General features: G+C 41.5%; 1 protein-coding gene across 2 annotated transcripts in view; it reads left to right on the top strand.

The window, feature by feature from the left end:
- Positions 1 to 12,436, top strand: part of DNM3 (dynamin 3) — a 234,643-nt gene that overhangs the window by 16,501 nt on the left and 205,706 nt on the right. Inside the window, exons 4-5 of one of the 2 annotated variants that reach the window (XM_025043872.1) lie at positions 7,684 to 7,735; positions 8,560 to 8,589. In XM_025043872.1, the coding sequence (XP_024899640.1) occupies positions 7,684 to 7,735; positions 8,560 to 8,589 (82 nt within the window). The remainder of the gene's footprint in view (positions 1 to 7,683; positions 7,736 to 8,559; positions 8,590 to 12,436) is intronic. The other variant, XM_025043873.1, reaches the window with a different exon arrangement.

Below are 12,436 nucleotides of genomic sequence, written 5' to 3'. Positions count from 1 at the left end.
TGTCTTTAATGGTGATTTTTATTGATTACAAACGCCAGTTAGGTTCTTATAAAAATGTAGCAGACGTAGCAAACTTGACACTGTAACTTGAAAGTAAAAAAGATGTTACAACACTGCCCTGAGGACACGTAGAAAAAGTCATAATCAGTTTGGAAAGATTCAGGTTTTAAACACGTTTCGTAACCAGTGCTACAATTTACATTTCACCCCTAGACTCCTCTTGAGACATTTTTTTTCCTCGATTACCCTTTTATTTTTAAAGATAAATGTTCCAGAGTTTACTTTGCTCAGTAAATTTCAATATTTTCTACCTCAGAAACTTGGGCGACAGTATTTTACTAACTGGGTTTTCAAAGGCGTATCATTTTGCAAACGTAAATACTTTCAAACGCAGCCTTTTGACGCTGTCTCCGAAGTCCAGGTGACTGCCCCCATTTTTCCAGCAGCGAGACTATGAACCATTATGATGGTGGGTAGAAAAGAGAAGCATTGTTTGAACTGCTTTAGAAATCCAGCAGCTTTGCACATTCAGCATCTAATCGAAATTGCACACCTAAACTTCCTTTTAAAGGATCAGTCTGGGAATCGGTGGTCTGGACTATTTTTCCAGGGTTTGCCACTGATGAGCTTTGGGTCTCGGCAAGTCACTTAGCCTTTCTGATGCTCAGTTTACTGCTCTATCAAGTGGAATAATAAATAATCCCTTTCTTTCAGGATTGTTGGAAGATCAAATTAACGAAATTTCCTGAAAGTGCTTTTGAAAACTACGGTGTAGTCTGTAAAAGTGAAAAAGTGCCATATGTATACACACACACACACACAGACACACATACTCGCAGACACACTCACAGACACACAGAGGAATTCGCTCACTAGATGCACCATTTTATTTTGTTATGAAATTCATAATGCTTGGAGTACGATTGCAACTGGAATGTTTTTTAGTTGTGATATTATCTCCAAATGTGATATTTTGCACTGAGAATGAGAGGTGGGTGTTCTTTCCATTCGTACGCTGGGTTGGAGTACATTGCAGTGTGACATGAGATAATTATGAAGATGAAGAAATGTTCATTTCAAAATCACTTTGAGGGGTTGTGGTTTATTTTTTTGTGCTTTTGAAAATTAGAAAAATATGGTCGTAGCTATAAATTTTAAAGTTGGCAGGGATGCTGTTTCCATCAAGGAAGAAAAATCAAGCCATATTTGAAGACAATTATGTAAGTATTTTTAAGTTCCAAAGATACAAAATTAAAGTCTCAAGTTGAGGAAAATAAGCATTCGTTTCATGGGGATTTTCAGAGAATTGTCAAGAGAGGGGAGACCACCTCTCGGTTTGAGGGATGGTGGTATATATAATGTTTTATACATATATTTTTTTCCAACTGGGTTGACTTTTCTAAAAATTTTGAAAAAGGCAAACAAATTGCTAAAATTAGATTAACGGAATATTCTCAGTAGTGTTCAGAACATCTCAAAATTCTTCTGTCTGCTATAGCATTTATTTGGCCATGTTGGATATGAGGAACTTTTTTTTCATCTTCCAGCTCTTTGTTCAACACGGACCGTAAAATATGTACCACGCGTAATGTCAGGGCTGCTGTAGGCTTGCCTTGGAATTTCCTGATTTCTGAAAGCGTGATCTTTCAACTGTAATATCATTTCTGAACCTAAAAGTACGGTATTACAGAATAAAATGCCAACTCTCCTCACGACTTAAGGATTTTAATTTGTCATTGTTCCTTGTTAAAAACAACAACAACAAACACAACCCTTTGTTTTGTTTTGTTTTGTTTTTTGTACACACTGTAGATAGTTTTTGTTGTTTGAGAAAACAAGATCTAGTTCAATTGTTCCTTCATTCACTTCCCCCCTCTCAGAAATTCTGCTCTTTGAATAGAAAGGCAAGCTTATTAGCTGAATGCCTTTGGAAGCAAATTTTCAAATTCTTGTGCTTTTCTCCATTGGTTTCATGGGCAGAATTTGCCTTCAGAGTTACTGAAATTTCTCCAGTAGCTTAAGAGCGAAATGGGCTCCAGACAGGGACCTGCAGGGCGACATGTCTATGACACAAGCATCTGACCAAGGTCTGTGTTTCAGTGTGCCGAGCTGATCTCAACACCTGTTTCTCACAGTTGAAATGGTACCGTGTGCAGATCCCAGTTTGTTACACGAGCACCATGAAAACTCGGTGGGTGGTTCGTCCGTTATCTCTCTGTCCTGATCCTCTGGAATGCCTGTTGTCACGACAGGCAGCATGTGTGAGCCTTGGCGCTGAATTCCAGAGCAATCTTAGTCTTTTCCTTTACTTTCTTCCTGTATTTTTCCCTAATACATAATCATGTCCTATTATAATAGTGTCTCTAGTTTCTAACATAAGAATTTCTCTCTCTTGTGGAATCAGAACTTGGGTATCAGATTATAACCAGATCCTTCTTTTGACTCATATGCAAATTTAGGAATTCAATGCTTGGGTGCTTTCTGGGACTCCTACCAGACAGAAATACTGGGTTGAGCCACTTGCAAGGACATCGTTAGTGTGACCTGTTTAAATAAGTTATACATCCGACTGTTCCCAGGACCATTTAAAAAAATCAGTGGACTTGAACTTTTCTCTTTCATTCTCAAATCTGTTATTTTGAACTTTTTCTTCATCCTTAAAATGAATCTTAGGAGATGAGTCATCCCTCTTTCATAGGCCCCCGAGTTCTGTAGCCTGAGAATTCACGAGTGATCCTGCAGGGGAATCGATGTCACATAGCTTCCTTCTCCCTTTGGCTTCAATCTGATTGGACGGAGCCAGGGCCTGCGTGTGACAAGTCCGACTCTGGGGACTCGTGGCAAGTGTTTACAGTCTTTTCGGGGTAATAACAGAACAGTCTAAGAGAGCTTCTTTCCTCTGGAGCAGTGCTGTCCAGTAGAACTTTCTGAGATGACGGAAATGTTTTATAATCTGCGTTGTTCAGTACAGTAGCCTCGAGCCACATGTGACCGTCGAGTAGCTGAACTGTGGCTAGTAAAACAGGAAATCAAATGCATATTAAATGAAAATTAAATTCTAATTAAAATTTTAGTTTAAATGGTCACATCTGGCTATTAGCGGTCATACTGGACAGCACCGTTCTAGAATATGACGAATCCAGCCGATCGTCTTTCATTAGTCGGCCCTGCTTTACTGACAGCTTGGTGGTGACCTACAGTGGTGGCTACTAGAAGAGAAAAAAAGTGGAAACTCTGTTCGCTGCTGCTAACCAAGCCCCAGGGCTCCGGAATAAAGAGTCAGCTCTGCAGATGCTTTGTCGCTGGAGTATGGAGGACGGCCCTTTCCTTCCCGCTGCCTGGGTCTGCGTGTTGCCGTTTTGCTAGTGTCCTCTCCATCACGGTTACTGCTGAAGTTTCTTTTAATTCCAAATCTCCTTTAGACACTGAACAGCGGTGGAGGGAGAGGCACACCTGCCGTTGGCGCGGGAGCTGTACCTCCGAGGGACTCGTTCTGGCGATTCGTTCGAGCCCTCTTCGGACTGGCTTGGAGTTTGTACTCGTTCTTCCTTCCACTTGCCTTTCACTTTTCGGCCCTCTGTGGTCTCGCTTCTGCCGCACCACGCTACCGAGCCTGGTTTCGGCCAGGACGAAACAGGTGACCCGCTGGACGATTCCGAGTCCTTCATTGGACGTCACAAACCACTCGTTGAAGGAGTCCGTCCCTCTGCTTCGATGACCCCCCACCGCCTCCTGGTTTTCCTCTTCCTGCCCTGGACGCCCCCTCTCAGCTTCCTCTGGGAGCTCTTTATCCTCCGGTCAGGGTTTAAGGACTGGTTTTCCTCATTCGTCTGCAGAGACTCCTCTTTCTTACTCATTGCTCTATCCCCGGCCGATGTCACTCACCACAGTGGTTTCAGTTACCAGCTTGATCTGATGCCTGTAAATCTAGACTGCATTCCAGAACTTCTTCCTGGACTTAGTGCCATATTCGGCTACTTACTGGGCACCTCTCCTCGTATATTCCAGAGAAGCCTCAGTCTGATACTCCCAAATAAACGCGTCGTCTAACCTATACTTTATACCTCCTCCATCGTTCCCACTGTCTGTGGCTGGTAACTCCCAGTTGCTCAAACCAGAAACCTGAGTATCGTTCGTTCCCCTCATATTCGTTTCCCTTCATCTTTACCAAGCCCATTCGATTCTACCTCTATTGTAGTTTTTGAATTCTTCTATTCCTGTCATTGTTTATATCTTCCACAGAGTGTCTTGTAGGTAGTTGGTGCCCTAAAGTTATTCTTTTCCTTGTTTGGGTTATTACAAATCTTCCTGCCTCTCGTCCTATTCTTTTTCATTCCTTCTGGATTCCCTATTGCTCTCGGAATAAAGTTTACATTCATTAGTATGGTTTCGAAGTCCTGTAGAATCTGTCTCCTGCTACCTCTTCAGCCGGTGCACTGCTAGGTGGTGTCAGTGGTGAGGGAGGTGGAGATATCGAGACGAGAGCAGCACACCTTCGACCACCCAGGAGGAGAGTTCGAGACCTGCGGGTCACACAGTCCTGTTCATGTGGTGCAGGCACAGGCCAAGAGCTCTGGGAGTTCATGGGAAGGAGAGATAACTGGTGGTTTCTGAGAAGGCATAATCCGGAAATGATACTCCATGAGACTCTGAAGGCTGGGCAAGGCTCCAGCAGTGTGTGTGTGTGTGGGGGGGGTGGGGTGCGGTGAGGGGGTCTAAGCTGGCTGCTTCCTGTCTTTCCTGCTTCAGAGTCAGTACTGCCCATTTCAGGGAGGTAATTTTTACTAAAACACTGCTTTGATCATGCCATTTGCTGGCTCAGAAACTTTGAATACTTTCTGCTGCCTCTAGTGTAACGGCCAAGTTCTCCATAATTGGCTCTAACATACAGTTATTGTACTGGATGGCTTTTAAAGTTGTTTACAAACCCGAGTCTACGATTGTATAATTTTGCTGTAATAGTTTTACTTTCCACAGTTTTCCTGCATGCCTCATTTTTCTACCTCCTGACTTTGCTAATACTACTCCATTCTCTTGGAATGCAGTTGGCTGTCTTCCTCTATTAAAATTTTACCTTTCTTCAGGTTTTCTGTGAAAACCTCAGATCTTATCAGACCAAAATAATCTTTTTTTCGGTCTCTGAACATTCAGAGCGATTACTCTGCATAGCATTTCTTTGGGAAATGATCACACATCCCTCGGCACACCCTTCTTTTATTTGAATCTTTATCGTGCATTGTGTATTACATCCTCAACATATTCATTCTTATAAGGCTTATTCTTCCTTTGTTCTTTGTGTTTTATGTATGCATCTCATTTGCATTAGATAAATTGTAGGCTTCTGATTACAAGGACCATACCTCATTCACGTTTCTGTCTTCCATAGTTGGTGCCCTAACATTTTTGACTTATGTCAAATGTTTTACAGTATTACAGAGATAACTAGTTAAGTACCTGTGACCAAAATTATGCCCAGAGGCTCAAATTAGCTTGCAAGTCCTTATTACATGATTTTCCATGAACACATTTTAAAATAAAATATTAAATATTATTGCTTTTAAAATTCAGTTCAGTTATCACTGCAAACATAAGAATTATGATAAAAGATGTTTTCTAATGAGGCAGCTTATTATTATTTTTTTATTATTAGCTTATGGAATAACTTCAAGTACCTAAATATGTCATTAGCAACAGTATCTTTGGATTTATGGGGCTGGCCGATTGCTGCAAAGATTATTCTTTAGGTGGAAAGAAAAGATGATTTAGTATTTGTTTTAACACTGATATTTGAAATTGGCTATAAAATGGATCTATTTTTTCCTTCCACATATTCTTACAAGTGGTAGATCCTAAATATGCATTAGTCAGTCGATGAAATTCTGTCATGGAAAGTGCCCGGTGGTTCTAGGCACCGGGGATAGAGCAATGGATGAAACAGACAAAGCCCCTGCTCCCAAGGAGCTTACATTCTGATGGAGGGAGATGGACAAGAAACACACAAAACCCAGCAACCTGTGCAGTATGTTTAAAGGTGAAAAATGCCATAGAGAACAGTGTACAGGGGATGAGAGTCCTGGAAGAAGGAAGGGATGCAATTTTGAACGGGGTGGTGGTGGTAGGTCTCACCGGACAGATGCATTCGAACGAAGACTTGAAGGAGGTGAGGTCGGGCGCGTGCAGATGTGTGGGGGGAGGCGTATTCCAGGCAGGGGGAGCAGCCGGCAGAAAGGCTTCGAAAAGGGAGAATGCTGGATGGGTTCGGACAAAAGAAATATCAGTGTGGCTGGACCACTCCCTTGATGAAGTGGGGAGTAGGAGGAGAAGAGGCAGAAGCACAGAGTGGGGCCGGCCGAGTAGGGCTTGTGGACCAGTGAAGGACTTGACTTTCACCCTGAGCTTCCGGAATGCTGTTGCATAGGGGTGGAGGGTTTTGAGCAGAGGAGTGACAAGATCCCTCTTTAAAAAGGATCACCCTATTCCAAATCTCCTCCACCCTGAACAAGCCCGATCCTGTCTGATCTCAGAAGCTAAGCAGGGTTGGGCCTGGTTAGTACTTGGATGGGAGACCACCTAGGAAGACTAGGCGCTGTAGGCGTAAACGATAAAAAATAAGGGATTTTAAGCGGACAAGGTCCTTGCAATCTGTGAGGTCAACCAAGTGTTGCCTCACCTAAAAAAAATAATAAAAAATAAAAAGATAAAAAATAAAAAGGATCACTCTGGCTTTTACGTCGAGAGTAGATGTTATGGGGGCTGGTGTGGAAGCAGAGGCCAGAAAATAAGTGCTGGCAACAATCCAAGGAGGGATAATGGCGGCTTAGACCAAGGTGGTAGCAATGGGAGCGGTAAAAAGGTGTTGAATTTTAAAAACATTTTAAGGAGTGGAATTAATAGTATTTGCCGATGATCAGATATGGAGTGTGAATGTCAAGGATTTGGGCTTAAGCACTTGGAATATGGAATTGCCCAGGCATTAAGGGGAAGGCGGGGTGGAGCAGGTCTTAGGGAGGACGTTATGAGGTCCGTTCTGGCCTGTTAAGTTTGAGATGCCCATTAGACATCCAAGTGGAGACGGTGAGTTGTCATAAATACATGAGTCTAGAGTTGAGATAGGTCCAAGCTGGAAATGTACCATGGGAGTTGTCACCATGTAATGGAATTCAAAGCAGTGAGATTGGGTAATATCTGGAGTCAGACTACTTCGTGCCGCCATGTGTTCGCTGAGTAACTTTGGGAAATTCATTGAGCTTCTCTGTGATTCAGTCTCTCCATCTGTAAAATGAGAAGAATAACAGTAACTACCTACCAGGGTTAAGATTAAACGAAGAATCGCTAATATCTGTAAAGCACGTAGAACATGGTATATACTTAATGCCTGTTAACTTAATTTTTAGTACTACTGTTCTGTATACCTGCAGGACATCGACTCATATTGTTATTGATGAGCAATGCAGCTTTTCTCGTGCTGTTATTTTTTTGGTTCATAATCGCTCGTCGGTACTAGGAGTTACCACTGAGTTGGTTCTGCTTCCAGAATTAAACCGACCCTGGATGTTCGATACTAGCTCTGCTTCAGTTGTCGATCCGTTTTTAAAGCCTGTATCCATTTCCGTGTCTGTTACGTGTTCGGAAAAGAAATCTTAAGAGTTTCTTCAGCGCCGCTCTCTCCTTTGCTTCCCTTAGCGCTCAGCAGAGGAGCAGCCAAGTTCACAAGAAAAACACAATCGGAAACCAGGTAGGAGCTGTTTAAAGGAATCAGCGTGCGCGCCCTAAAGGATTTGCACTAAGTCGCTTGATTGACTCGTTTTTTTAAATGCTAATTAATCATGTGCAAATTGTGCTGGAAATGCAGCTTTCCGTTTTGTTTTGGCTTTTTAAGTTTTTGAAGTGAATTGCATTTTTTTTTTTTGCTATATTATGCAGTTAACCCTATTGATTTATTTTAAATAACTTTTCTGCTATTTGCTCTGCTTTCCAAATTCGACCCCTTGTGTCCTACTTTGCTTGCTTACATGACCTGTAAGTTTGGTTTAACATCAAATCCATGAGTCAGTTCAAGGTTACGATATGGTGAGTAGTTGCACGAGCTTTCTGGTGCTGCTGACTAGTTCACACATTTGCACAGCTTGGTAACAGTGAAGGGACAGCTCATAAAGAAGGCAGATGTTGGACTTATTCTCTGCCACACCAAATTCCTGTTGGTGAATGAATATGTTAATTCCAAGAGCATCTGATCCTTTGAGTTTTTGTGTTTTGGGCTGACCCGCTGTCTCTTACTAATAGCGCTCTCCAGAGATTGCATTAACTCCGACAGTTTGCTGTTTCTTTTATGTTTTATGTGATAATGAGTATTTGCATTGTTATTTCTTTTCAAGTCAAAACAATGATGACTTTAGAGGTTTTTTTTTTTTTAATTCAGAGGTACAATTATTGAACAAATCGAAACCTCTGCTCTAGATTTTTTTTTTCCATTGTTTTGAAAGGAGAAGAGGTAATAACAGACTTTATTTTAAAAACTTTTTTTTCTGAACTAAAGCATATAATTCTTTGCTATTTCAGGGAACCAATCTTCCGCCTTCAAGGCAAATTGTACGAGCTAAGTTCTGTAAGCTTTACTGTTGCTTTTTCATTTAGCTTCCCAAGGCCACAGTTTGTCTTTAACAGATTAACTCAACTAGCGCTTGCTACTAATTTTTTTAAACTTAGGTTGTCTTGTCCATAACATCCTATCGTTGGAATAGAAACCCTCTTAAGAGGGTTCATCCCTTCACTGCTAATAACTTGCTGTGATTGAAAGGTATGAACTAGTAAACTCTAAAATGCTGTAGTAATGAACCCTTAACATTGTGGGTGCTTTGACATTTCTCTAATTTTAATGGGCCTTAAAACAATTAAAATCGCTAATGATCTCCACCTCTGTCCTTTTATGCTATGTTGTTATGTGGTGTAAGCCTTTCTCTTCCCCTTGTATGGTTACATTTCCAATAAATATAGATGACGCTTCTAAAAGGTAGGTGAACATCGAACATCGGATCTGGTGGTATTTGTTGATAAGCATACCCAATTTTGATTACTTGTATTTATTTAAAATACTGGAACAAAAATTGCATCGATTGACATTTTATATGGTTTTAGAGTTGAATCTTTTAAAACCAGGTACTATATCTTCATTTTATGATGCTGTCAAATTATTAGCATAGTCATTTTTTTAGAGAAACAACGATACTGTCATTCCTTCCATGAGTGAAGCAGCCTCAATGTCTTCCTTCCAACGAGACACAAGTTGAGAATGAGATCGGAGCATGGCCCAGTTATTTGCCCATTTGTTTTGGGAGAAACAGACTTTGGAGCTAGACATCCCTGGGTTCAAATTCTACTCCGTCGCTCAACAGCCTTGGACAAATTGAGCCTGAGTTTGCTCAATTGTGTGATGAGAAGATGAGAAAGTACTTCTACAGGGCGATTAAGAGAATCAGAAATAATACACATAAGGGGGTTTGCATCTGGGCCCTGGATGTGTGCCCTCTAAAGAGTAGGAACCTTGCTCCCAGCTGGTAGGTGCTGCTTCTTGAAACTTTGGGGAGAAAAAACATAGAGTATAAGAAAATTATAAAAGTTATAAAATGAGAACAGTGAAACACTTTGCAAAATTAGAAGCTATGGCAAATTACTCAAAAGATTGCAATGTTTAGGTTAAGGCTGTATACAAAGGGCTTACCTATACAACTTTCCTCATGCTCCGAAGCATCTCTGGCTCATGGAAGGATTCACTTATTGGAAAAGCAATAATATAGCGGCATAAATGCATACTTTAAATCAGATCTGAAAGGAAACTCTGAACCAGTTTTCAATTATATTACTTCCAAATGCTCAAATCATGCTAATGTGTTTTTGTGACTTTACTTTTTGCTTAGTACTTCAAAGCCCACACATTATGGAAGTTTTATAACTCAAGATAATAGAATTGGGTGAGTGTCGTAATAGGATACAGATACTTTATCCAAAACCCTTGAGTCCAGATGTGGCTTGAAGATCAGAACCTTTTAGATTTTAGAAAAACAAAACATTGCATATATCATATATTTCCCAATATTTCCGTGGGGTGAGGGGCAGCACCCTCTAATTAAACACATTTTATTTCTGTAGTGAAACAAATGAATAGTCACACCAGTAGATTAAATGAAAGATATAAATGCTTTCATGTCAAGTCAGGTTTTGCTGCCAAATTTGTTTAAAAAACTTTTTAATTTGCATGTAAGGGCTTATGAACCTGAATATTTTATTTTCAAGTTTGATAATTAAATGCAATGTAATATAGTTTAAAGAATCCTTTATTGTTTTTTCCCTGCTTAGCAGAAATGAACCATAATGACTTGAAAGCATTTTCTTTATGAATCTGAATATCTGATGTTGATCCGGGTTTATATTAAAACAGTTTGTAGTAAAACAATTATCGCCAGGGAGCCTTGAAGCCCAGCCTGCCGACCGATGCCGGCTTTCATGATTGGTGGGCTAAAATATCCTGCAGTTTTCCTACCAAGCAAGTGATGCGTCCCTTCTGATATCCTATATAGGATCTGTGCTAAAATATTTTAGAAGGATTTAAGGAAAGCAAAACTCCTCTTTAAAGTCTAAATCCCATTCACCTTTATCTGCTTAGAAATTTCGAATTTTGTCTGCCTAGAAATTTGTCTGCTTAGAAGTTTTACAAGTTGATGTCAGCAAACATACAAAAATATGTGAGGACACAATTCATCTCAAATTGGATGGGCAAAACATTTAAGTTTAAATTTAAACTTTACGCATCCCTTCATTCATCCAACATGTGTTCAGAATTTCTAAGTGCCCAAGACTGTGTGTTTGGTGTTTAAATCAGACCCGATGACTAGATCCCAGGCGCTGCCCTTGGGAAGCCCACGGGCCAGTGAGGGTGACGGTAAGTAAGAGCACCGAGTGGGCCAGCCTCCTTTCTCGAGGCCGGTTCCTTCTGACCCTCCAGGCCTTGCTGAAATGTGCTTTCTGCCCAGGCTGGCCCTGACTGTTGAATCCAAACTCACCCTCCCTCCAGGATCTTGCTGTTATCTATGATCTTGTCTACTTATTATTTTTCAGCTTACTTCACTAGGGCCTAAGCTCCATGAAAGCTATTTTTTTCTTATGATGTGGAATATCGTCATAAGGTTTTAAGCACGATCATGTTAACGTTTTAGAAAAATAATTCTGCCTATAGTGTGGAGAAAGGTTTTGAAGGCAGGACAGGGTTAGAAAAAGGAGACCAGTCAGGAGGCTGTTACTGACAAAAGATTATGGCGACCTGGGCTGGGCTGTTTATACTGGATTGGAGGAGAAGCTGATGAGGTTAGAAGGTGTAAGTAGGAAGAGTCCAAAGGATTTGTGATGAGCTGGATGTTGGGGACGGGTCTGGGGATCACCAGGGTGCTGCTGCTCAGATACCTGATTTAGGCACAGGTAAGACGATGGGGCTCTTCACGGCGAAGGGGACACAGCGAGAGACCCAGATTGAGGCCGAGAGTCAGGAAGGGTATTTGTCAAGGATGAGTCCACTGTGGGAGACTGGAGTAAAGTCATCCAGCGCGAAGTGGGATAAAAGTGTCTAGAGTTCAGAAGAGACGGAGAACTATTTCTTCCAAAGGTAGTAGGGAACCACTGAAGGATTTCCAGCAGAGAAGGGACATCACGTGATTTGTGTGTTAGAAAGATCTATGTGTCAGCTGTATGGAATGGTTCAGAGGAGTGAAACTAGAGACCTGGAAATCAGTGAAGAGGTTTCGTAATAATTCAGGTAAGAAAATACAGATGTTGGTAGCAGGAGGTAGTAGGAGGAGGGACAGATTCAACATCCATTTAGAGGGTGGAAAGAGTTATACATAGTTTTTTCAGGGGGACTTAAATTATCCTCCCAGGCTATGGCTAAGGGCTCCACTGAAAAGGGATTGCGAATGAAGCAGGAGCAGATTTCGGGGATGATGGGAGCAGAAGGAGGCGATTTCAGTTTTAGACATATTTTTGTGCCTGTCGGTAACATCAGTAGAATTTGAGGTTCCAGACTTGTCTGGACTGGAGAGAGAAGTTTCACAGTTGTCAATGTATGTGTATCTGATAGCCGAAGCCCGGGGAGTAAATGAAATCACCTTTGGAGGATGAGAGCATGGAAGGAAACGTGGGGTTCAAAGGATGATGGAGAAGGGAGATTTGGGAAGAAGGAAGAACTGAAAGGAGTATCAGAAGTGACGAGGGAAGTAGGGAAACTTGGAGAGCTGTGGAATGAAAGCCAAGAGAGGGGGACATTCAAGGAAGCGATGGCCCAACAGTATTAGATGTTTCCAAGAGCTCGAGAAGCACTGGGGAAGTCGTCAGCTAGTTGGGCTGATGGAAGGTCCTCTGCACTGCTGAGGCCTAAGATGGTACCAGTCCC

The sequence above is a fragment of the Pteropus alecto genome, unplaced genomic scaffold (assembly GCF_000325575.1).
Source record: "Pteropus alecto unplaced genomic scaffold, ASM32557v1 scaffold101, whole genome shotgun sequence".
Classification (NCBI taxonomy): domain Eukaryota; kingdom Metazoa; phylum Chordata; class Mammalia; order Chiroptera; family Pteropodidae; genus Pteropus; species Pteropus alecto.
Note: the sequence above shows the minus strand (reverse complement) of the source record. Positions and strands in the feature narration are given on the sequence as shown.